The sequence below is a fragment of the Paramormyrops kingsleyae genome, chromosome 5 (genome assembly GCF_048594095.1).
Source record: "Paramormyrops kingsleyae isolate MSU_618 chromosome 5, PKINGS_0.4, whole genome shotgun sequence".
Lineage (NCBI taxonomy): Eukaryota > Metazoa > Chordata > Actinopteri > Osteoglossiformes > Mormyridae > Paramormyrops > Paramormyrops kingsleyae.
This window is the reverse complement of record NC_132801.1, coordinates 18988603-19013931: the sequence shown is the minus strand read 5'-3', so window position 1 is coordinate 19013931 and position 25329 is coordinate 18988603. Positions and strand designations below refer to the sequence as shown.

At 47.3% G+C, this 25329-nt stretch overlaps 1 protein-coding gene across 2 annotated transcripts in view; it reads right to left on the bottom strand.

The window, feature by feature from the left end:
- The window catches only part of LOC111842555 (serine/threonine-protein kinase LMTK2-like), a 38892-nt gene extending 13563 nt beyond the window's left edge, over positions 1–25329 (bottom strand). Inside the window, exons 1-7 of one of the 2 annotated variants that reach the window (XM_023809283.2) lie at positions 24690–25329; positions 16587–16705; positions 16251–16407; positions 11023–11099; positions 9791–9909; positions 9057–9144; positions 3873–3997 (exon numbers count right to left, since the gene is read on the bottom strand). In XM_023809283.2, coding sequence (XP_023665051.2) covers positions 3873–3997; positions 9057–9144; positions 9791–9909; positions 11023–11099; positions 16251–16407; positions 16587–16705; positions 24690–24777 — 773 coding nt within the window. In that variant the 5' untranslated portion in view covers positions 24778–25329. The remainder of the gene's footprint in view (positions 1–3872; positions 3998–9056; positions 9145–9790; positions 9910–11022; positions 11100–16250; positions 16408–16586; positions 16706–24689) is intronic. The other variant, XM_023809284.2, reaches the window with a different exon arrangement.

Genomic DNA, 25329 nt, shown 5'->3' with positions numbered 1-25329 from the left:
GTCCTAAGGACATGTGAGGTTCGGGGATGTCACCTGTGACATAACACCCAAAGAGCAGACAATGTCTGCTGCATGTGATGTCATTTTGGAATAAAAGCAAATAGCAAGAAGTCACATAACCTTTTAGGATGGCTATGCTGCCATCTGGTGGAGATATTCATACATACATTATCCCCTCTGAACAGGCTCGGAATGAGTCATGCCACAGAGCGGGCTTGTCACCCATGTTTTAGTTCCTTTACATCCTGAAATACTCTCTCAAACTGTGGATCATACATGGATGGGGAGCGAAGTTGATCTTCACCAATTGTGAACACCCAGTGTAACCTATCCAATGGGGAAGCAGGCCGAAAAAGCACACGACAATCCCAACCAATCGAAAGGCAGCATTTAACAATGCAGCTGTCAAAACCCAGTTTCTCCTGCTTCTCCAGCCATGGTGAGTTGAGGCAGATGAAGGAGAAATAGCGGGTGAAAAGTTACTGTACAGCACCAGGCACCATTCTGGGCGCAAACCTGCTGAACAGTGTGTACAGGAACCTACACAACAGCAAACAAGCAACCAAACAGAGGGCGATGTGTCAGCCTGTGTAGACAGAGCTTACTGCGTTTTAGAGACAGGGTAACTGTCAGAGTCAAACAGGAATAGAAAGGTGAACCTAGGTGCTTTTGGCGACAGGAAATAGTTATCATTAGACAATAGACAGTTTGTGACAGGAAAACCTTTTAAGCCATCATACAACACAGACAGACCTTACAAGGAAATGGTCTTCATAGTGGGCCAATAGTGGGCTTGGAAACCAGCTTGCATTTCAAAATAAGACCTTTGAGTCACTAACACAGGTGGAAACGCTGCAGTCGGAATGGCCACTTCCTGCTTGAGACACTTACAAGCATTAATCATAAAAGCCAGTTGGGTTATTCTCAGGCTCCAGAAACAAAGTGCCTCTTCCCCCTGCCGTTAAAATGCATTGCTTGCAGGCTGACAAACACTCACCTAGCCGGGAGGGCGGGGGGGGTAAGTAGACAAACAATCTCACAGGCCGAAGGTAATTGCCTTCTGTGTGCTGCTGTCAGCTGGCAGGCTGTGGACTGTGGACTGTGCCCCCTCCCTGCTAACACCCCCCCCCCCCCCACGAGGTCCAGCTGCTTCCGTTCACCCCCTGGCAACAAAATCACTGATGCTGGAGCTTATCCCATCTCGCTCATGCAGCACCGGGATTTTGCTCCCAGGGAGGAACACTGCTCTCGGGAAGAACGGGGTGGGGGGGGTGACTTGGAGAGGATGGAGGGAGGACGGCGAGCCTGGGACGGGGCTTGGGTTTCACCCCCCTCTGATCTGGCTCCTAGGGGTACCACCCTCCTCAGCTCAGCCCAGCTCGGGCCAGACCAGGCCAATCTACCCGCCGCCCCTCCCAGTACCCCCTGCCAGACCCCTGACACCACCTAAAATAAAGAGGGATGTATTTTAAACTCCTCCAGCTCACTTGGCAGCTATTGGTGCATACAGTACAGCTGGCCAGAAAGGGCCAGGGCAGTCATCTTCCCCTACAAGGCAAAACGCAGCCAAACTACAACCACAGACTGTAAAATTTATCAGCATTCAGTGATTTATCCCAGCCAGGGGAGTGTGTTATATCTTCATTGCTTTCCAAGAGATTTCATTTCCTTTTTAACTCATATCTTTATGCAAAACACTGATAACCAGTATGGGGCATTTCCGGTCCAGAAGCTACAAATCCAGACCAAGATTTTGTTTTTACCAGCCAGCTGAGCATAAAGAGTCAGAAACAAAATTCTGATCTGGATTTGCAGCTTCTGGACTTGAAACGCTCAACATTGCTGATAACTGTTGACTTGTTTGTAAACCTGAGCACATCTGAAGGCTGTGTGCGTCTGGGAGGCAGAAAACCATGTTGAAACGTTTCATGTTAAAACTAGCGATAACAGTATTAAAATGAGCGACTCCCCTGCAAACAGAATCCATTCTACACAAAAAACAGAAATCCATCTCTGTCAAGGCGGCCTGTGACACAGTCACCGTGTGATTGGTTATATTTACAGCCTGCTGTCCCTGTTTCTCACGCCCGGGCTTCTGAAACCCACATGGGCTTCTTTCCTTTTTTGCCATTTGCCAAAACTTGGCCGAAAGCACAGAATAGCTACATGCTACTTTCCAGCATGCGCCCCAGAAATGGGCCATTTTTCCGCCGCGATGCTCTCCCCGTCTTGTTATATTCTGTAGGATAAAAATAGCCCCGCCGCCGCAGCCTAGACGGTCGCCCTCCCGTGAGGATACACCCTGCTGGGTGCTCCGGACCATGTCGAGCAATGAGGGGTAGGGCCCGGGGGGGGCGGAGCTATGGGGGCGGAGTCATGGGGGCAGGCTGGGGGGCTGGGCCGTAAATCAACTCACTACCAAAAGCGGAGGTCGGTGGCAGCGGCGTTTCCATTGGCCCGCTGTGACAGTGCCACCTTTTGGGTTATAATGCATGTAATTAAAAAAAAAAAAAAAAAAAAAGTTTACAAAAATATCCTTTACACACAAAGCGCCGAATCATCATCTCTCTCCAACAGACAGTAAGTGACACCAAGCAATCCGTGGGAGCTGTGCAATTGGACACCCCCGGGGCTTATCCGAGCACGCAAGACAGAGACGACGCGCTAAGAGCCCGCGTCACTCTATACCTGTGGCCCTCACTTGCTTGGACGCCTGCTGCCTCAGGGGTAGGAATGAGACTGAAACGGTGACTTCAGCTGCCTGGCGGCCCTTTTTGGGGAAATCGAAGCGGTTGGCAGCGGGTACCGGTAACGCACAACAAAACTCTGAGATATCAGAGAGGACGGGTGAAGTGGACTGCCAGGAAAACACTAATAAGTCATTCTGTCGCGCGCACGTCTCCGCTGAGGTCCCTGGCTTACAATAAGGCTGGTTCCACCATGTGGTCTGGAGCACAAGCCAAATCAGATAGAATCCCAATATCAGACATCCAGGGGGCTGTTGAAGGAAACCGTACGAAGTTTGTAAACCACAGGTTCCAGCCATAGTGACTTCAGGACACGTTTTCCCCACTGTATAGTCATGTGACACCTCTCAAGCAATGATCCTAATGCCATATAGTAAGCAGGGAACTGTAAGCATTTAAGCACAGACCAATAAAACAACTTTAAAATCTACACTGAACATTTTAATATTTGTACTTTAATATACAGACCCTCCTCTACTTAGGACTGAGATATGTTCCGAACGGCCGTTCGTAACTTGAAATGTTCGTAAGTCGTTATTCAACATAATTTTAAGGGTATACGCAAGTACTAAGAGCTAGTATGCTGGGAGTACGCACGCTACGCTGCTGAGCGGCGGGAGTAGCGGGCAGAAGTCGTACTAGGTGGAATTGGTGCGCAGAAAAAAAAAATTGATGTTGCGGATAAGAAATGGGAGCCCAATAAACACAATTTGAACTTACAGTCTTCTTCGCTCGTATGTCTGAAAGTTCTTAAGTTGAAAGGTCGTAAGTAGAAGAGCGTCTGTATTTGAAAAATACTTGTTATCATGGGCGCCGTAAAGGGAGAAAAGTTAGGACAAGTAATGAGGCCCTAACAAATGTGGAACATAACTGGATTGGTCTGGATTGGGGGTCCTAACAGTATGTTGTCATGGCGCCCAAAATCTCTAACAGCACTTGATATGATAAAAATCGAACCAATAACCAAGACACCGAATTAGAAGAGATAAATCATATAAATCCCTATGTAATAAATTACAAAGAATTTTATTTTAATTGTTCATATCTACAAATGAAGAGGAGTAAGAGGGGAATACGGCAGAGTCCACAGATGGACAGCAGAGTGACGTCGGGACGACAGCATACCTGTGCAGGAAGTTGTTCTTGTGCAGGTGGGCGACCCCGGCGGTGACCTCACAGGCCATCCTCTGCAGCACATCGCTGCTCACCAGCACACACTCCTGCTGACTCAGGTAGCTCCTCAGGTCTCCCTGCAGGGCACGAGGGACATCTATCAGTTCACTGGCCAAGCGGCAGCATGCCGCTAACTGGCCGGGGAGTGGGGGTTAGCCTGGGTCAACCTCTGGGCCTATTGATAAAACAACCTAAATGAACAACGCAAATCCCCACTACTGCGAGCATTAAAGCTCCAATAACAAAATTATGAGAAAGTAAAACAAAGGGATAAAACTCATTACTAAGTACTATGGCTGGTAGAGATGAGAGACCACAGTGCCTTGTGTGTCTTGAAGTATTAGTTCAGTGTAGATTGGTTTAACTTGGACAGATGTAGGCAAATTTGAAATAAGATGTGGACATTATTTCAGAAATCACATGGTGTATCAGAAAAGGTTAGGAACCACCGAGTTAAACATAGCTTACATGTCAGAGTTTGTCGAGCAGACACTGAAACAAAGCTAAATAGTCACTTTAAAATTAAGTATAAAGTTATAGCGGTAAGAAGTACTGTGGTCACTTGACAACGATTTTAATTGCTCATTCAGCCTGGTATCACAATGAGCAGATTCGAACCAATCAGCGGCTAATGAGAGCATGCATCGTTTTTTTATTCATAAAAATGAGTGCAGTGTGGAGTTCAACCATAAGAGGGCAGTAAACATTATGTGCAATATGAAGGGGGCAGCTGTGCCACCCAGGCACCCAAATTAGGCCTTAAAAGGTAAAGGATATTAAATAGATTATGCTATATGCTGTGTCACTGCAATTTAAAAATAAAAGAGGCTGCCAGCCTGGCAGAGCGCCGCCGTGCTGCTACAGCAGCTCAGGTTTCGTATACCAGCAGCCTAGAACCCAGTTTGGATAAGAGCAGTGTCCTTGTGGACCAGACGGCCTAACCGCTATGCATGACTAGCAGAAAGCCTAATGTACAAAAAACATACATCGTTCTACAAGATGACAAAAAAAAACAGGTGATGGATCATAAAGTCTGCCAGAAATCTGATGTAACACACACTGATATGAGGTTTATAAGTTCTAATCAGTTAACGCTAAAGTTTCTAGTGTCAGGTAGCAAAATAAATGTCTTCATACTCACATATAATCTGGCAAGTGCCACTGATTCTTTTTTTCACTACAATTACGTATCTTCCGGAGAAAAACGGGCACAATACAGCCTCTCCCCAGGTTACGATGGACTTACGTTCCAATAAACGTGTCGTAAGGTGAAAATGCATTTTCATACGGTACACCTAGCAAACATCATAGTCCAGCCTAGCCTACCTTAAACATGCTTAGAACACATTTATCCATCGTAAAGTCAAAATATCGTAACACGGACCGTTGTAACCTGGGGAGTGTCTGTAATTATAGGTGCATGGCAGACTCTGACTATGCCATCTCCTTATTGATTTCAACGCGCAGGATTTTGAGCTGTGATAAAAACACGGAAACGTGTTGCCTCTGTCCCTGCTGACTTCCTGCTCCCTGTTGGGGTGTCTAACAGGAGGATAATCGCAAGAGTACAAGGATGCAAATAAAAGCAGCTCGTACAAGCCACCTATCTGGGCTGCTTACATGTTAATTATCATATCAATATCATACACAAGAATATTTAGCAGTATTTAAACATAAAGGCGCAAAACATGAACAATATATAGTTTAAAAAAATATATAATCTGTTTCAAGAAAACATTCTTGTCCATTGTTATCCGTCACACCAATCTTTGTGCCTCAGTACACGGGACAGTTATCCGCTCAGTCATCCCAGCACACACTTATCATACTAGCTAGCAATATATCAGCTCGTCCAGCACTTAGCAACTGGAAAAGCCAGGGAAAGCTGCAGGTTACTAGCAGTTAGCAGCTAACCAGGCTTGTTAGCATTTCTTTCCACTGGGGACTCAATCTGATGTAAGTGGTTTTTTTGAGCTCAATGCAGGGCTGGGCTGGGAGTAAAAGCCACACCCATCAACCCACCAGCAAAATGCCTGGTACACCAGACAGCCAACACAACCAGACAGCCAGACAGCCAACACAGCCAGAACGACCAGCACAACCAGACAGCCAGCACAGCCAGCACATCCAGACAGCCAGCACAGCCAGACAGCCAGCACAGCCAATACAGCCAGACAGCCAATACAGCCAGACAGCCAGCACAGCCAGAACAGACAGGCAGCCAGCACAGCCAGAACAGCCAGCACAACCAGACAGCCAACACAGCCAGAACAGCCAGCACAGCCAGCACAGCCCTGAATCAAGGGCTCATTCTTTCATTGCGATTTGATTTTTACAGCTAATGAAATTCCCTTTTACCATTTTAACTGTTATAAAAAATACAACCAAATAAAACTTACCCAAACATACCCAAATAAAACTTTGATTAATTAATAGCTAAGAATACTCCTAGTCTGTATAGGATGTAAAGGGACGCATAAAGCATACAAGTGACTTTTTATTTTTGCTGCTAGTTATATAGATGAGGGAATGTGACAGCTGTCTACTCAAGTGTGCATTATCAGTGTAAAATAAAAATAAAAGACAAAAAGATCAGATTTGTTATACTATTCCATTTGAAAGAAGCATTTGACTAGTATAATAGTGACAAGTATCTGTGCTAAAAGAGATTAGCACAAGTGTGTAATAGGATGTTTCCCAACATTTTTTTCCTTTTACTTCTGCTCCCAGATGAAACCCGAAAACGGCACCCTAAAGACTGATTTTAGCGATTGAAACCGCTTACATGTGCCCTGCAGGGAATGCAGCTGTGCGGCCATCGCTACACTGCGATGAGGCAAGCTAATCCTGAACTGGCCAAACCTCGCCTGTTTAGACTGAGCAGGCCGAATGACATCACCAGACAAAATGGAGATCCCTGCTGAGGGTACCGTGCTGTTAAGTTACAGCCTCCCGGGGCTGCCCCGGAAAGCATCTAGCTGGTGCCCACCCTCCTGAGAGCCCTGAGGGACTAACGCGATGCCGCGGGACCCCAAGCCGCCACAGCATCCTGAGGGCCGCTGCCCAGGACCCCCACAGGCTTTTTATTAACCCCCCAAAAGGGAGTGTCAGTCAGCACTGCAGCATGTGTCACTCTGCTCCGATTGCAATGGCCCTCTATATTTCTGTCCCAAATGCATAGAGTCAGGGTTACCGCTAGTTACCAGTCAAACAAACGGGAAACAAATCTGTCAAGTGTGCAGCAACGTCAATGGCTTGGGCTTCCCTCGTCTAACTAACCCGCCCGAGGATGGTGTACCGTTTGACCGTTACTATACCGTTTGCTCGTCGTCATATTCAGCATATAACTATTCGACCGAAGTCTCCATGGCCAGACGACAGCGACATTTTAGCGCTCATGCCGCAGCATAAATCACCACTGCAATGTAACAGACACATCACAACCAGTACTACTAAACTGGGAAAAACTTCAAAATCAACAGTCATCTGCCCTGTCCTCAAATCCATGGGTTTGAACAGAAAGCAGGTACATTCCAAAAAAAAAAAAAAACACCTCACCCATCAGCTACAAAGTAAACAAAAACAATTTCCAGTCTTCAATTGTACCAAAGGTAACAAATGGTACAAATTTAGTGGCTTATCTTTTTGAACAGACACGGCAAATTTGTCAAGGCAATGGAAACCCAAACTCCTCCAACACCCAATCCCCTGGGGGGGGGCAGGTTTAAAAGGCCTGCTGAGTTAAATCTTATACTCCCCCTGCCTCCGGCAAGAAGCCAGCACTTCTGACTGTATCAACATACAGTTGGATATGCCAACCTCAAAAAAGGAAACTGACCAGCAGAGATGGGGAGCTGCTGTACTCCAGCCTGCGTGAAGCCATAAACCCATCAAAACAGCTCTTGACAGAGGGACAGGGAGCAAAACCCAATCCGGGAGTGTAGAGACCCAGCCTGGTGAGGCCACCCAGCTGGAATTGCGAGCAGCCATTACGCAAGGTGCGGCTGGGGTGAGATCACCCTGGGGGGGGGGGCTCCAGACCAGTGCTGCTACCCGGGTCAACCTGGATCAGTGGCTCACACCTCTAAATGTACATGGTGTTCACTTGCTGCTTGGGAGGAGTCCCTCCTGTGCTCGTCTGAGCTCTCTGCTCGTATGCCGAGCCAAAAAGGAACACCGCTGCCATTTTTGTACTCCCTGGGCCGAAAGAGGCTGCAACTCGGCTGAAAGTGGGCAGATTTTTTTGACCAGAGATTTGGAAAAACGCAAAAATAATATTACTGAAGCATTTTTTCATTTTCATTTCGGTTTTCTTCCCAACAAACGGTCAACAGAACGCACAGGAGCCACAAGACAGCAAAAACATAAAAAACGATGTAGTTAAATTCAATAACAGCCCATAGACTTGAGGATAAGGGATGAGTACTGATTCAAACGCAAGGCTAGTGTCCCGAAAAGGGGGTCTGTTGTGGCCGAATCAATGTACCAGCTGCATTCCTATTTCACGGCCTGTCAGCCAAAAATAGGCTCCACGGGGCCCCACGGGGAATCGGGAGGACAAACTTTGATTAGGCAGAGAGTGAAAATAAAGGATACCCCCTTATCTATAAAAACATATGGGGTGGGGAGCATTCCTTGTTTTTGTTTATCACCGTAACAGAGAGGAACTCAAAAATGTGGAAATGATGAAAACCCTAAACCGCGAGCCTGACACTAAAGACATGATGGCAGGAGCCTGAGGACACCGTGGAATCTGAGAGGACCCTTGCTATGCCGCTGGAATCTTTGGCCAGGACAGTCGGCGGGCAAAAAATAGACCAAAAAAAAAATGCAGGCATACATTGATTAAAAAGCAGCCAACACAGATGTCTCTCCAAACAAGATGTCTTCAGGTGTGGAAAAAGCCAACTTTCAGTCCTTGATTGGCAGCAGAGTGATTATGTCATATTATTAAACCAGCATCATTTTCCTGGGGTCCCCAGAAAGCTACATATTCATCCAGTCCAGCAAACACAACATTCCAACACCTACCAGATGCAGTGTCGCATTTCATATACAGTGCCATTAGACACATGTATTCTGTCAATCTGAGGACTGGATGGTGCCAATTACCCACAACTACAGTATAACACTTACCAGCTCGCAGCACTCATAGACCAACAGGAAAGGGATGGTCTCCACACACTGGCCCAGGCACCATAAGATGTTAGGATGCTGCAGGACCCTGTTAGTGTCAGAAGGCTTTGGGTTACAGACGGGGAACGTAGGCAGGGTACCCACCATGAAGATTCACACACAAGAACCACCGTCAAACACTAACCTTAGGAAAAGTACTGCTAAATACACCCTCGGAAAAAAGGGTGAAAATTTGTATCGTGTCACTGGGGCTGTACCTTCAAGGGTCTGCCAGTTGTACCCTTTGCAGTAGGTAATTGTACCTTTTAAAGTACAGAAACAGACTCTGAGGAACATTTCAGTACCATTGATGGTACATTAATGCTGATTGTACCTTTGGGATGTTCCATTTCTATACCTAAAAAGGTACAATTAAAGGGTACAGCCCCAGTGACAAGCAAAGGTACAAATTTTTACCCTTTTTTCTGAGAGTGTACTGACATTAATCGTTTAATCAATTCATTCATCAACTAGCAGCTTTCCCCCTAGACATAAAACTGCATAGCATTGAAAGTATTCCCCAAACTACTTAAGAACAGAAGCACATCAACTTTTACCATTAACTAAATATACAGATTTGTACAACTTTAATTGGGAAATGGCCGAAACACACAGAGTGACCGTTAACCTTCAGCCTGAACCTGCAGATGGGGACACGGCCCGGTGTCCCGAGGTGTCAGCGCCGCCAGACTCACCGGTACGGATCCGCGTGCTGCAGGAAGTCATCCTGCTCCTTTACCCCGGCGCTTGCCTTCAGCTCCTTCACCACGAGCCTGATGGCCACAGGCTCTGCACAAAGCTCCCCGAGAAGAACCTGATTCGGGTGGGGGGGGGGGCAATAATAAGGGGGGAGAAAACAGGAGCAGAAATGAGGATGGGTCTTTTATACCCCAAAGCATCCACCCTCCCCCCCCACGCCACTCCACACAGGAAACCTGGACTTCCTGCAAACAAGCGGAGCGGAGCGTGGAAAGGGACAAGGCCGCGCACTGTCGGGAGGGAGGATGTTGTGGTCGCGGCTCAGAAGCCGGTGCTAGCGGGCTGGGGGCAGGCCTCCATCCTGAGGAAGGAGCCTCAGGAAGGAGGCCCACGTCACTCTAACCGTGCGTAATCACCTCGGGGGGCACCGCGGGCCGGCACGTGCCTCCAGCAGATGGGGGGGGGGGGGCACAGACACAGGGCAGAGGGAACTGCCCACCGGCCCCCGTGAGCGCTCCGCTAAAACACCCTCAACTATTTCAGTGCTTCACTTTTCATTTTTAAATGTCACGTTTAAAGGACAACAGACATGTGATGTAACACATAATGCAAACAAGATACACTAATGAAACACTACATCGATTCTTCAGTGAAACAGGCTATTTCCCATTTACCAGTTTTACACACATCAGAATGTTTTCACAGTTGTCACAGATCTGTCATACATTATTTCACCTAAATATTAAACATATGATTCTGGGATATGGTAATTCGGTAAAATAATAGAAAAGCATAAATTTTATATTCCAATCAAGATGCAAAATAGTGCACTAAAATCAGAAAATATTTCAATAACACAATTGTGTAAAATCATTCATTTTTGCATAGTATATGAACACTAAAAACAAACATACACAGTGAAAAAAAAAATGAGTGAACAGTGATCATTAAACACACAAAGCCTTATTCAGTTAACCATATAATAAAAACCTTGTCACAGAGAAATATGCATTTGTGCTTCACACAAAGTGTTTAATTCTTAATATTAATACAATTTGTTTCATTAGGGGGGGAAAATCATTTTAAAAAGGACATTTTAAACATTAACAATGCACATTTGTATCATGCACCTCTAACGAAGAAAAAAGGCTTTTGACGTATTTTGATCTAAAATAAGGCAGCATGGAAGCTGTGTTCAGGCAGGCAGAGCCAGACAGGAAGTACGTACCTTTCCAAACCATCCAGTGCCGATTTCCTGGATGTAGCTCAGCCTGTGCCGGGCCACCTGCACGACCGCAAGGTCCTCTGAAAGAGCGAGAGCCTGGCTCACATGTCAACACAAAACACCCACAATTCCCCAGGGCCGTCCCCAGACCCCACAGAACTGCACGATAAAATGACCCAAAACAGGATTTTATTTCATACGGACCTGCTTGCAGTTCACAATAGAAGTCTTTGAATAGACTATTTGGTGGCAGGTCTAAAGGGATTCGCAGTGATTTTTGTACATGGAAATCTCTTTGGCAGACAAACACATCAAATATTAGACCGTTTGGTGTACAGTTGTGATGAGAATTTCTTAATCTATAAATAAACTATAATTTTTTTTAAGTGTTCTAAAAATGTTTATATATATTTTTATGATGAACATTTTACAACTTCTGAATATTACTATTAATATTATACTGGGTCATAAAGTCAATATGTGCCAAAATTCCACATTGCTGTAAGAAGCAAGGATGGTCGTGGCAGCATTTTGGGAGAGACCCTGTTATGACACCTGCTTTAAGGACCTGCAAACCAGCACACCTGCCACGCTAATCGCTGGCATGATTTGGCTCAGTAATATTGCCCATTATTCAAATTTTATTAAATGAGTTACAGTAAAACTGAGGATCAAACAACTAGATCATCTTGATACCATCTGTAGGATCCCCCCCCCCCCCCCAAAACAAAAAAAAAAAATCACCTTGTCTTCAGGTTCCCATGTTTTGGCACAAAAACCCACAACTGAACCCACCCTGAGATACTGACTGGTTCCTTAATTAACTAGCCTACATGCTGCCAACTGCATTTCCAAGAGGACATTTACATGAACCGACAGCCTCTAATGTCCAAACACCAAACTGCAGTGAACTAGGTGATTCAGGTAAGGAATTCTGAGACTAGTTAATGCTCAATAGAGCAGTCCGGCCTTTTCGCTTTGCCTCCACTACCACTCCTGTTGCTCTATGCAAATTATTTTCTAGAGTAAATCCTGGAAAAAAAATCTGAAACGAGGTCTCTCATTGCTGACAGGCCACGCGGCATATAGCCAGGTTTAAACAGAAAATCTCGGTCCATGTCCGAGGGTTTTGCACGTGCATTTCCCAGCAAGATCGCACAGGGTGACACGCTTCCACCTGCCAGAGCGCACCACTTCTCCTCTCGTTCACCAGGGGCCGACAACATTTCCCTGTTGTGGCTCAAAAAAAAAAAAAAAAAAAAAAGCGCTATATTTAGTCCAGCCTAAGATACAGTTACCCGGCTGGCAGTACCTGCAGCCGTCCACGCACGTCCTTACAGGGATGTGAAAGCCGTCAGCGAGCACATTTGGCACGCTCTCCCTGTAAACATCCTGTTTTTCTGTGGCCGACGCTACAGGGGTTTCCCGTTTGCGCCGCTGATTGTCGTAACCCATAATCGCTAGGCAATGGTTACTATGGAGGCTTTCATTGACTATCCTATTTCAGGGATCTCTCTCACACTAAAAAAACAGATTAGTTAATGCTTCCTATTCTTAAAATCCCAGTTACAGCTAGGAAGAGGGAACCAAACTGAAATGCTTTATAAGTGATACTGCAACTAGATGCTTTCAGGGGGTCTCATGGGTTAATCATTCTTCAAATGCATTATTTCTGATTATTTTAATACTAAATCTCCTTTAAGAACATAAGAACATAAGAAATTCACAAAATTTACATATGTTTAGTTTATTTTACTTAGATTCCTTTGATGTATTTAATCTTTTTCTGTGCGACTGGATAAATAAATTTCCCACCACATGGGTTAAATAAAGTTCTCATTTTACAGGAGCAGCCTTACTTTATTGTGTCTTATTTCGGTTACCTAGACGCTGCCGTGGTATTTTCTGGAATCTGCTGAGAGCCTGTTGTGACATTCCAGAGGAAACAGGCAGGTCATGAACTAGTGACTCATGCAGGTCACGACAGGTAACCGGACTGCAGCTCACAATATAATTATCAAAAATGTTTAGCTAAACCACTAATTCTTCTGTAATCCCACTTTTCAGGCGTTTGTGATCTGCAGTTACATTCTATACGAAACACAAATATTGTGTGTTTATATAACAAATTTAAACAGGTCCCCATAGATAAATATGACACGTCACAGGTCATTTGCAGGGGTTACTGCTGAGGTAATTAACGGTCTTTTAGCAGCTGTAACTTGTAGATCACTTCACACCTCAGTATTATTTGCAAAGAACTTGGCTCTGTGACAGCTGTATGCTTGTAATGCATTACCACTTGTCCCTGACTTGTACATCTGCCAAATTTATAAATATAATTAATGTAAAGAATGCTGTGCCTTAGCCGCCCACGCTAGTAAACACAGGCCAGGCTGCTACATTTTGACTTCTTCATGTGCTTCTTCAACAAAATGCAGAAACAAGTTGCTCAGCTGCTGTTCGTAAAGTTGCTTATCCAAGTGAATTAAGCGGCACCCATTCTAAAATTTAATAATGAGCATTATTTTTTGTGGAAACCATTAAACATTAAACACACATTATACACACACATATATATACATGGTCAACATTATTGGCACCTTTGATTTTCGCCTATGATGTAGACAATAAACCAGCTTTGGTCAATATTTACTGCTGTTTGAAGCACAAAAGCACAACAACAAAAAATAAAAAGGTTCTTAAAAGTTGATGTAACACATTTATTGGCACCCGAATCATTTGATTAGAAAAACTACGTTTTTGTTCTTGGGCAGAGGTGGAGATTTCAGGTCCAGAGAGTACAAATCCAGACCAAGATTTTGTTTCAACCAACCAGTTCAGTATGGAAAGTCACAGTTACAGAGTACTCAACTGGCTGGTTGAAACTAAATCTCCACCTCTGCTCGTGGGTGATAGATTCTTGGTATCAGTGGCATTGTGTCAACCACACCAGGTAGGCACGTGCCTACTCTATATTCTGTAAAAATGTCACGTATAAATGAAAGATTCAGTCAACCAATAGCGTGCCTACGTGACATTCACGACTGACATCTCAACGACAGTAAACAAGGTTAACTGGACATGTATTTGAATGTATAATAGTTACAATCAGTTTCAAGAACATTAATGTCTGCATGTGTATTTTTATCTTGTGTGTGGTTTTGAAATGGTGCCTAAATTTGGTTTGCACAACACCTCGAATAAGTATTTACGACTTTAAAGTTTTTAATTACGAAAAACAGTTAATTCTGATTGCCATTCTTACTTGACAGTTAGGAAGACAAAATAGCTGTCTGAGGCCATCATAAAAGCCATAACAATCAGACATGAAAATTCTCCAGCTCCAGACACCTTTGCATGCCTGGTTCTAAAGATTTGTACCTTTGCTTGTCACTGGGGCTGTACCTTCAAGGGTCTGCCAATTGTACCCTTTAAGGTACAGAAATGGTCCCTGTGCAAACCTGTAATTTTCCATTAACCACTATAAATATTCTTCAACCTCCCAATTTACCATAAAGACTTCACACCTGTGCGTGAGGTCAGTGATCGAAAACGAATATAGCCCCGAGCACATTCATACTGTTCAGAAAATCATACAAATGACTCTGAATTGGATGCAAATTGAGAACGATCATCCAGATAACTATATTACACTGGATAATTTATGCAATGAATGTACCATTCAAAGCAGACCTGGAACAATCTGGAATGATGGGTTCAACCTGTTCCATATGCCATACAGAAGGACTTTATGGGCGAAAGGTAAAATGAAGCTGGTAAGGAAAGGGACACCCTACTGATGGGGAGGACAAGGAGCAGTGTGTGGCTCAGCAGTTAGGGTGCCTGTGATTGGAAGGTCAAAGCTTGTGGTCTGCAGAGTGATCTCACCATTGGGTGCCTGAGTAAAGCCCTTAACCACCAGTTACTCCAGAGACCGTCTAGCCCTGCTTTCTCCCTAAAGACATATGTTGTGCTGGATGAAAGTGTCTACTAAATTAAAATGGTCGAAGTTGTATAATGTCATGGGGTCACTTTGTTGGCGCTGGAGGCTTTGAATGCCTTAAAGTCTTGGAATTAGAGAATTACCATAAGAGTTTAGAGCAGGGGTGTCCAACTGCAGCCAGAGCCCTGCACATTTTTGGGTTTCCCCTCATTTAACACACCTGATTCAACTCCTTGTGCTAATTACCACAAGCTACAGAACCAAGCTACACAGGGCTCCGGGCCTCCAGAACTGGAGTTGGATACCCCTGGTTTAGAGCGTCTGGCAGGACAATGACCCAGAACACATCCAACAGCAGAAAATAACAGTTAAACTGGAAACACTGGACACTGTTAGAAATAGAAAATTGGTCCAGGTTAAATTACATAAGTAAGAATGTTTCTATAACAAATAAAGACAAAAGATTTCAAGTCATTATCATTAGCAGTTTTTGAGATATGCATTTTGGGGACCTCACTCATTTTCACAGTAAAGTTCCGCCGTTGATTGTGGGATTTCATTTTTCAAGTTTTAGTTTGGTATCTAAAATTAGTTTAGTGAAGGAAATTTTCGTAGGCTTCTGCAATAAAACAGAGCAAAATTGACTGATATTTTAGCTGAAGAATGTTGAAAAATTGTTGCATTTCAATGAATAATACCAGGACCGTTTTCGAAAGAAATAACGACAAGGCATAGGCTGGTAAAAAGAGTAAGGAATATCCTTTATTTTTGTGAAAATTACTTAAATGTGACATTTCTGGACAGAAAATTAATAAGTTGAACCTAAAGGATTTTGGCCCAATTTTTACACTTTCCTCCAGTCATTGTGCTTACCTGCTAGTACCTAGTTAAACTGGCCAGCCATAAGCCCTGATTTCAATCTGATTGAATTCCTTTGCTACTGCTAAACTGAGGAGTGGGAGGAGCTACCAGCAAAAAGGTGCGTGAAGATTTTAGATGGAGTTAAATAATATTTGTCATCATTGTCATGGTTGTGCTACCAGAATACCAGAGTGCTTTTAATAGTGTTCAGGTAATATTTTCTTTTTCTTTAAGTTGAGAGATCGTTTTGCTGTATAATTTTGGACATCCAATTAAAATACTCTAATGACCAAAAGTTGTTTAATTTCTATTTATGAAGATATTATACATAGCATGCAAAAATCTAAAATTCAAGGGTGCCAATAATGTTGTGCAAAGTCAATGGAAGAGCTGTGACGACTTTGTGTGGTTTTTCTATTCTCACCAGTAATTAGGGGAGGCTGGAGGTGTGGGGGCGCTGGCAGGGATATTGGGGGCACAGCCAAGGTGTAAACCTCAGAGCTAGGGTGCGTGGACGGGTTACCAGCAGCAGCAGGAGGAGGGGTGAAATCTAGTTCGTCGTCAAAGTTATCTTCAAATTCCTTTGAAATGAAAGACAAGGTTCTAAGACAAAGCAAGTAGGATGTCACTATCTGCATATCCACAAGGGGATGAAATCAAAAGGCAAGAAAGGGGCCCATTCGAAAACAGTCGAAGCACTTTTAACGTGCTGATTTTACAATGACGAGCAAGCATGTGCAGACTGACAGGGGATGCTTACCTTAAAGTCAATTCCCCGACGTTCACAGCAGGTAACGCAGTTCACTAACAGAACCACGAGAGCGGCCAGCACACAGAAGGACAGAGACACCACCAGGCAGAGCTCACCTGCTGTCGCCTCTGTAAGGACGCAAAGCACAAGCTTGATTTAAACCCTGCTGCAAGTTAGAATGGATCCAGTTAAAGCTGTGGAAATGAAAAACGTGTTTATCAACATCAACAGACATCTCTCCCAAGAGAGATGTTCATAAGTATCTTTATGCACTGTCAGAAAAAAAAGATTACCGGTTTGTACCTTTGCTTGTCACTGGGGCTGTACCTTCAAGGGTAAACGTACCTTTTAAGATACAGAAATGGACTACGAGGAACATTTTTGTACCATTGGGGGTACATTAATGTTGTACATACCTTGGGGATGTTCCTCAGAGTCCATTTCTGTACCTTAAATTAGACTAAAACGTACTATCTACAGGTCTGGTACAATTAGCAGACCCTTGAAGTTATAGCCCCAATTACTAGCAAAGATACAAATTGGTACTCTCTTTTCTGATAGTGTAGAGTGGAAATTTTGGGTACCTTATGGTGTAATTTGACAGCTGATACAACTGTGGTCATATGTGAAGCAGTAACAACCCAGTACTTTAAGATTGATCAGTAAAATGCATACTTACATAAGAGAAAGAAATCCTTGAACCAAGCCAAATGCATGCATACACATTGTATGTTTGTATATAATTATTTCTATTTACTTCTTATATTTATATTTCATAATGCATGTTGGGGCCATAACCACAACATCCCCCATGTACGTCACCCCTTCCCAGTCATTCAGGCCTTCCTGTCCTCAGATGAAGGGAGGAGCCAAAAATTGCATAAAAAACAAAGAGCATGTCAGAAAGCCAATAATGGATTTCGGAGTTGGTAACAAAGCAATTTAACAAACTAACAACTATCAATATCTAAAACCAGTCATTAAGAAGCATGGTAATTATAAGGGATGGAAATACTAGATTAATAATGCAGAGTTGTTACCAGTTCAACCACGCACAGAGGTATGTGTAAGTTTCTAATCAAAAGTAATTTTAATCTCTATCCATCTCTTACCCCTAGACCCCCAGAGAAAAGACACATTTGAACATCCATCCATACATTTCCTGAAACCACTTATCCTATTCAATGTCATGGGTGGGTTTGGAGCCTAGGGGTGCAAAACAGGGAACAACCCAGGATGGGGCACCAATCCATTACAGGGTGCACTCACACACACACACACACACACAATTCACTGATACATGCACACTGACAGGCAATGCACACTGAATTTGGCCTCAACATATTTTTGGACTGTGGGGGGGAAACCGGAGTAGCTGGAGGAAACCCCACAACGACATGGGGAGAACATGCACACTCCACAAACATGGAACCCTGGCAGAGACTTGAACTCAGGTTCCAGAGGAGTGAGACAACAGTGCAAACCACTGCACAACTATGCCACCCCCCATTCAACCATCTCACTCTTAAAATACTGCTAAAAAAAAACAGTATACGGTCTTATGTCAAGTTTTGCGTGATCAATCCTCCTCAAGTAACATTTATGCCCAAGCTCAATAGTAAATAATATACACTGATTGAGAGACACCTGAAAGCAGACGTTGTGGGTCATTAGCGGGTGTATTGCTTAGTGTAACAAGTGCAGGAGAATGGGCAGTGCTGCAGGCCTATAATGGCCGACTGATAATTGTTGATAACGACTTATTTGAAAAATGTATCATGATAAAACATTTGCTATATATTGCCTAACCCTACTGTGCATATCTAAGTCCGTAGATTTAGCTACTTCAAAATGGTCTACAACAACTCTGTGATTTTCCTTTTCGTATCTCTGTAATATCAAACTTCTTTTGGAGCATGACACTACGCTTCCTTTTTGAAGCCATGGATTCTGCACAGTGTTATGCGCCGCTGTAAGTTCAGCTCCGCCCACAGCCTCGTCCTCCAGCTCGCCCCCATTCGACGTTCGCTCCGCCTCCATGTGCAGACTCCGCCCACAGCCTCGTCCTCCAGCTCGCCCCCACTCGACGTTCGCTCCGCCTGCATGTGCAGACTCCGCCAACAGCTTCGTCCTCTAGCTTGCCCTCCATTCGACGTTCGCTCCGCCTCCACGTGCAGACTACGCCCACAGCCTCGTCCACCAGCTCGCTCTCCATTCGACGTTCGTTCCACCTCCACGTGCAGACTCCGCCAACAGCTTCGTCCTCTAGCTTGCTCTCCATTAGATGTTCGCTCCGCCTCCACGTGCAGACTCCGCCCACAGCCTCATCCTCCAGCTCGCTCTCCATTAGATGTTCACTCCTCCTGCACGTGCAGACTCCGCCCACAGCCTCGTCCTGTAGCTCGTTCTCCATTCGACGTTCGTTCCACCTCCACGTGCAGACTCCGCCCACAGCCTCGTCCTCTAGCTCGCTCTCCATTCGATGTTCGGCTCGCCTCCACATGCAGACTCCGCCCACAGCTTCGTCCTCCAGCTTGCTCTCCATTAGATGTTCGCTCCGCCTCCACGTGCAGACTCCGCCCACAGCCTCGTCCTCCAGCTCGCTCTCCATTAGATGTTCGCTCCGCCTGCACGTGCAGACTCCGCCCACAGCCTCGTCCTGTAGCTCGTTCTCCATTTGACGTTCGCTCCGCCTCCACGTGCAGACTCCGCCCTCAGCCTCGTCCTCTAGCTCACTCTCCATTCGACGTTCGGCTCGCCTCCACGTGCAGGCTTCGCCCATAACGCTCTGTATGCGGCTTTCATCACTTTCGTCTTCCGAAGTAAAAAGCCGACCGAAAGACGTCTCGGGAGCGCTGCTCACTTATTGATTATTGTTGTTGGCTTGCTTTTCTTTGATGGATATTACTGTGTATGATTTGTTTAGTTTATTAGATTTCTGATTTTCGCTTTTCCCATGACTGTACTTTCGCTTGGGTTTATTTGCTGTTTGGTTTCGAACTCTCGCCCGGTTTTTGGTTAACGTCTTCGCGCGCCCCTCGGACTTTGACGGAAGCTGAGTTTTGTTTATCGTTTTCGCTATAGTCACTCCTGAGTCCTTTTGCACCGGGCTTATTTGTTCTGTGCCCGTAGCGTGTCAATAAAAACAGAAAAATATATATAAAAAAAAATACCTGTCATATCCCGCTCCGTACGATCCCGATGTGTGCCACGCCCCCCTCATTACCTCGTGTTCAGCCCTGATGGTTCTCACCTGTTGCCTGTTCCATTTATCAAGTTTTGTGTATATCAGTCCGCGTCTCCCCATGTCTGCCAGATCCGGCATTGTATTGTCATGTACTGTGCTTCGTCTGTCCGTCAGCCTCAGAATAAACCCCGTTTGCCCGTCAGTCCTGGCTTGTTCTCGTTTGCTTCCCGGCTCGCCGGTCCCCGAACGTGACAGAATGCCGGATCTCTGTAGCAACACGACGCGGGAGACCGAGCACCACCGGCTCGGTCTCCTGCAAGACTTCGTGTATTGGCGCTCCCAACCGCAAGTACTGGAGGATCCTGTAGCCCTGGAGCTGGCCACCCGGGGCGCGGACCTCCTCACAGAAGAGCGCCCGCCTGGACAGCAGTACCCGCTCGAGCGGGCACGCAAACTCATGCGCCGTCTGAGTGAGCGGCTCACGCGGCGGAGAGACGAACGCGTCGCCCGGAGCCTGGACGACGTGTTCGCGGTGGCTCCGCTTTCTGCTACAAGCGGCAAGAAGCGGCGGAAATACAGAGACAGAGTGCAGCAGGAGGAGGCTCCGTCTCTCTTCCTGGGGGCTTGCACTCTGCTCCCCGCCTGGGAGTTAGCCAGGGAGCATGAGGGCTCACAGCTGCCCTGGGATGACTTCGCCGCTACCCGCCTGCTCGGCGTCCCGGGTGAGCTGCCGCCACCGCGGGAGGCGTATCCGTACCGGCCGGAACGCCTGCACGGCAAAGGGATCAGCCCGGTGAGAGACGCCATTCCCCGGGTCTCTAGAGCCGGTCTGCCCGCGGCTGCGCTGCCGGCTGCAGCTGCCGCCGCTCTGCCCGCGGCACCGCCTGTCCTGCCTGTCCTGCCTGTCCTGCCTGACCCGCCTGTCTCGCCTGTCCTGCCGGACCCGCCTGTCCCATCTGACCCGCCTGTCCTGCCTGCGTTGCCTGCAGTCCCGGTGGCTGGTCGCGTGGAGGCTGCGCCCGCCGAGGCGCCCCCTGCTGGCCGCGTGCTGGTGGCGCCCGCCGAGGCGCCCCCTGCTGGCCGCGTGCTGGTGGCGCCCGCCGAGGCGCCCCCTGCTGGCCGCGTGCTGGCGGCGCCCACCGAGGCGCCCCCTGCTGGCCGCGGGGTGGCGACGCCCGCCAAGACGCCCCCTGCTGACCACGGGATGGCGGCGCCCGTCCTGCCGGCATTGGAACTGCCTGTCTCGCCTGTCCTGCCGGCACCTGAACTGCCTGTCCTGCCGGCACCTGAACTGCCTGTCCTGCCGGCACCTGAACTGCCTGTCCTGCCGGCACCTGAACTGCCTGTCCAGCCGGCACCTGAACTGCCCGTCTTGCCTGTCCTGCCGGCGCCTACACTGCCTGAGGCGGCCGCGGTTGCGCCCCCTGTTGGCCACGTGCTGGCGGCGCCCGCCGAGGCGCCCCCTGTTGGCCGCGTGCTGGTGGCGCCCGCCGAGGCGCCTGCAGTGGCCCCTGCTCTGCCTGCAGCGCCCCCTGCTGGTCGCGTGCTGGCGGCGCCCGCCGAGGCGCCCCCTGCTGACCGTACGCCCGCTGCGGCACTTCCTGCTGGTCGCGTGCTGGTGGCGCCCGCTGAGGCGCCCCCTGCTGACCGTATGCCCGAGGAGCCTACAGCGGTCCCTGCTCTGCCTGCAGCACCCCCTGCGGGTCACGTACCTGACTTGCCCGTCTCGCCTGTCCTGTCCGGCCAGCCCTGCTCGCCTGTCCAGCCGGCCCAGCCCTGCTCGCCTGTCCAGCCGGCTCCGCCCGCCGCTCCGGCTGCCCCGCCGGAGGCCGCCGCTCCGGCTGCCCCGCCTGAGGCCGCCGCTCCGGCTGCCCCGCCTGAGGCCGCCGCTCCGGCTGCCCCGCCTGAGGCCGCCGCTCTGCCCGCGGCCCCGCCTGAGGCCGCCGCTCCGGCTGCCCCGCCTGCGGCCACGCCAACGGCTCTGACTGTCCCGCCTGCGGCCACGCCCGCGGCTCTGACTGCCCTGCCTGTTGCCTCTGTGAAGGCCTTGACTCCCTCACCCTTACCCCGGCAAAGCCGACGCCCCTTAGGACCCCGCCTGTCAGTGTCCCGAAAGGGACGGGGCCATAGGCGTGGGGCCCGGTTCCCGCCCGCCCTGCCCCGCCCCCTGGCTCGCCCTCGCTCGCCTTGGCTGGGGCTCCGGGGCCGCCTGCGGGTCCTCCGGCTCGGGGTCGGCGGTCGCCGTCGGGTCCTCCCCTGGATCCTCGGTGCCGGTCCTCGGTCCCTCCTCCGGCTCCATGTCGGTCGCCTCCGGGCCCCCCTGCTCCGGCTGTGCGTCGGACGGCGCCTTCGCCGGCTCCGGCTGCGCCTCCGCCTGCCGCGGCTTCCCCCTCCTGCCCGCCTTCACTGGGGTTCCCTCCTGCTCCCTCCGTGTCCCCTCTGTCACTCCCTCGTCCCGTTCCCTTGGCCCCTGGGTGGTCCCCTCCTGCTCCCTCCTCCCTCTCCCCTGCGGCCCCTCCGGCTGCTGCCTGTCGCCCGCCTGGGCTCCCTCGTGCTCCCCTTGTTCCTCCTCCCTTTCCGTTGGTCCCGCCTGTCTCTGCTCCTCGTCCCTCTCTGTCTCCTCCGTTCACTCCTGGCCCTTTTGTTCCGCCTGTCTCTCCTTCTGTGTCTCCCTTCCTGGTTTGTCTGTCCGCCTTCCCTGTTCTGTGTCGCCTCTTGTCTTTCGTCTCGTCCCTGTTCTTGTTCTGTGTCTCCGTTCTGTTCCCTGGTTTTGGTTGATGTTCTGTTTTGTTTTCCAGGTCCTGTTTTCCCGGTTCGTCTCGTCCGTCGCCTCTCCTCTGGCGCGCCCGGTGTGCGCGCCTTTGGGGGGGGGTTCTGTCATATCCCGCTCCGTACGATCCCGATGTGTGCCACGCCCCCCTCATTACCTCGTGTTCAGCCCTGATGGTTCTCACCTGTTGCCTGTTCCATTTATCAAGTTTTGTGTATATCAGTCCGCGTCTCCCCATGTCTGCCAGATCCGGCATTGTATTGTCATGTACTGTGCTTCGTCTGTCCGTCAGCCTCAGAATAAACCCCGTTTGCCCGTCAGTCCTGGCTTGTTCTCGTTTGCTTCCCGGCTCGCCGGTCCCCGAACGTGACAATACCCGTTTGTCCACGTGTGTTCCCTTGTCCATCGCACCCTGTCCTTCCCTTACTCCACGTTCCCTTTCACCCTAGACTGGGGCTCGTTACAACAGCTGCTGGTTGTGTAAAAGTAATCTGCGCAAGCGCGTGCTTAGAGCTGCCCGGTAGAGGGAGGTGCCAGTATATTGAAGGTCCGGATAAGGGAGGTTTGACTGTAAAAAAATCAAAGTTTACCACCGCTTCTTTTGCATGAGCTCTGAATGCGCTCTCCAAGACCATCATAATCATTCTCGTCTGTTGGTATATAATATAATAAGTCGTACTTCGCTATATAGCTAATTTTCGACTCCTAATTATCGCAAAAACTTCAAAATTACAACGTGAACTTTTTCCAGTAAAGTTCGGCCCTAACACACAATACATTCAGTACAATACATACAGTGGCAATTTTGGCATACATGAATCGCAGAAAGTAAATTATGCAAAATAATTTCAAAGTGATGACAGACATGCTAGGCTAGCTACTCTGAGAGGCTACACGTCACATATCTATGGCTAACCTTGCATTATTGGGTGAGTTCTTCAAACCTTAATGTCTTCAATTTTGCAATGCATTTGCAATGCAGTCATCCTGTGGTGATTTTAAAATTCTGCTTTGCAATACTTACAGACGACTGCATTTTCGTTCATTAATGTAGTAATCGTGACAGCTCTACACAACTACAATATATCGAGATACCCCCAAACTGACTTGCGGTCAGTGGTCCCGGTCCCAAATGCGACCGCAAGTTGATGCAAAGCTTTAGTTTCATTGACCCACCCTTGGGGTTGATGTCTTGAACAACAGAGTTACACTTCTGTAGTCTCTAAACATGCTGGACAAATACAGCATACTAAGCAGGAGGGAAAGGTGAAGTGGATTCAGTACAGCACCCACTTCTCACCATTGTTATGGGATTACAGTGCACGGCAGCTTCACTGCACAGGAAGTCAACCAAGGACATGAACAGAAAACAGCATATCCGCTAGCTGTTACAATGGGAACTCTGCTGTATTCATTTATAAGTTTAGTTTTGATATTCACATCGTTATAAACCTGCAGGAGCTAATAAAAACAGACTCCATCATCAACCACTGCTTGGCATTAACCACCTGACTGAATGCATATTTCGTTACCCTGCTTCAATGACGTAAACACATTATCTAAACATGTTGGTGATTAAGAATGTGGAGGTGTACCTTTAATCATGTGGGATATCCTCAGTTAGTAAGCGCCAATACAAATTAAGTGCTACTAACACAGGGGGAGAAAGATAAGCTATATTGCCAAAATATGGACAAGCTTTTGGACTTGATGTCACACGTACACTAGCTGTCCAAATCCATTTTATACACGTTTATATCGCACCTTTTGGTATCCATAGAACATATTCATTTTTGTTGAATTAATAAAAAAAATTAACAAAAAAAGATTACAAAATATTTGTGCAATAGTTAACCTCTTTTTTTTAACGTAACTGGTGCTTCATTAAAAAGGCAGCTATTGTAATTTCAGCAGCTGTGACATATCAATATTATTGCGATGGCACAAACAGACGGGAACAATGTGGACTGGACGCCACACAACGTCACAGAACAATGCTATCCTCCAGAAACAGCTCTGTGTGTCTGAACAATTCCGGTACCCAGAAACTGTTAAATATCTTTTCTTTCTGGCAACGGTTGACATGATATTGTACCAAAGATTTTCCCATAAAACGACTTAACGAACGAGTTGGTTTGATGTGAATCAAACATACCTGCATATGAACGGGGCAGCGGCGCACCTTCTACCAGCGACAGTGCAATCCAACTCGCACACAACGGAAATCCATAATGGTTCTTCATCTTATTCAGCTAGCAAGCTAACAATAGCTAATCAACTCATTGTCTGCAAACACACAGCTGGGTATGGATAAACCAGCAGGGCACAGCAGCAGATTGTCATCGGGGTAAATAGGCAACTATCAGTGTCATCGCCGCTTACAAGACCGGTATGAGCAGCATTGTTTGCTGTCTATTCCCCTCTGTTTAAATCAGAGCTTAGGTTATACAGAGGTGGCCAGCGATTATAAATAGCTATAGTATATTGCTATCCCGTGCAGCTTATAAATCATAAAATCAGTGCTTATTAAATAATAACTCAACCTCCACAACGCAGTATGCTACTGCAGCTAGCTAAGGTCCCGGTCTTATTCATTACCCGGTAATAGAATTTTTTACAAATGGTTCACTGGTGGCCATTTCAAGGTCTACCTATCTCAACTTTCTAACCTTAGCGGACATAATATTACTGACATAAAACCTGACACAAAACGTAGTGTGAATTTAAGCTTGTTATCAAGTTAAACGTGATCTAACATTACTTGCCATCACAGCGCCATGATACTCTTACCTACG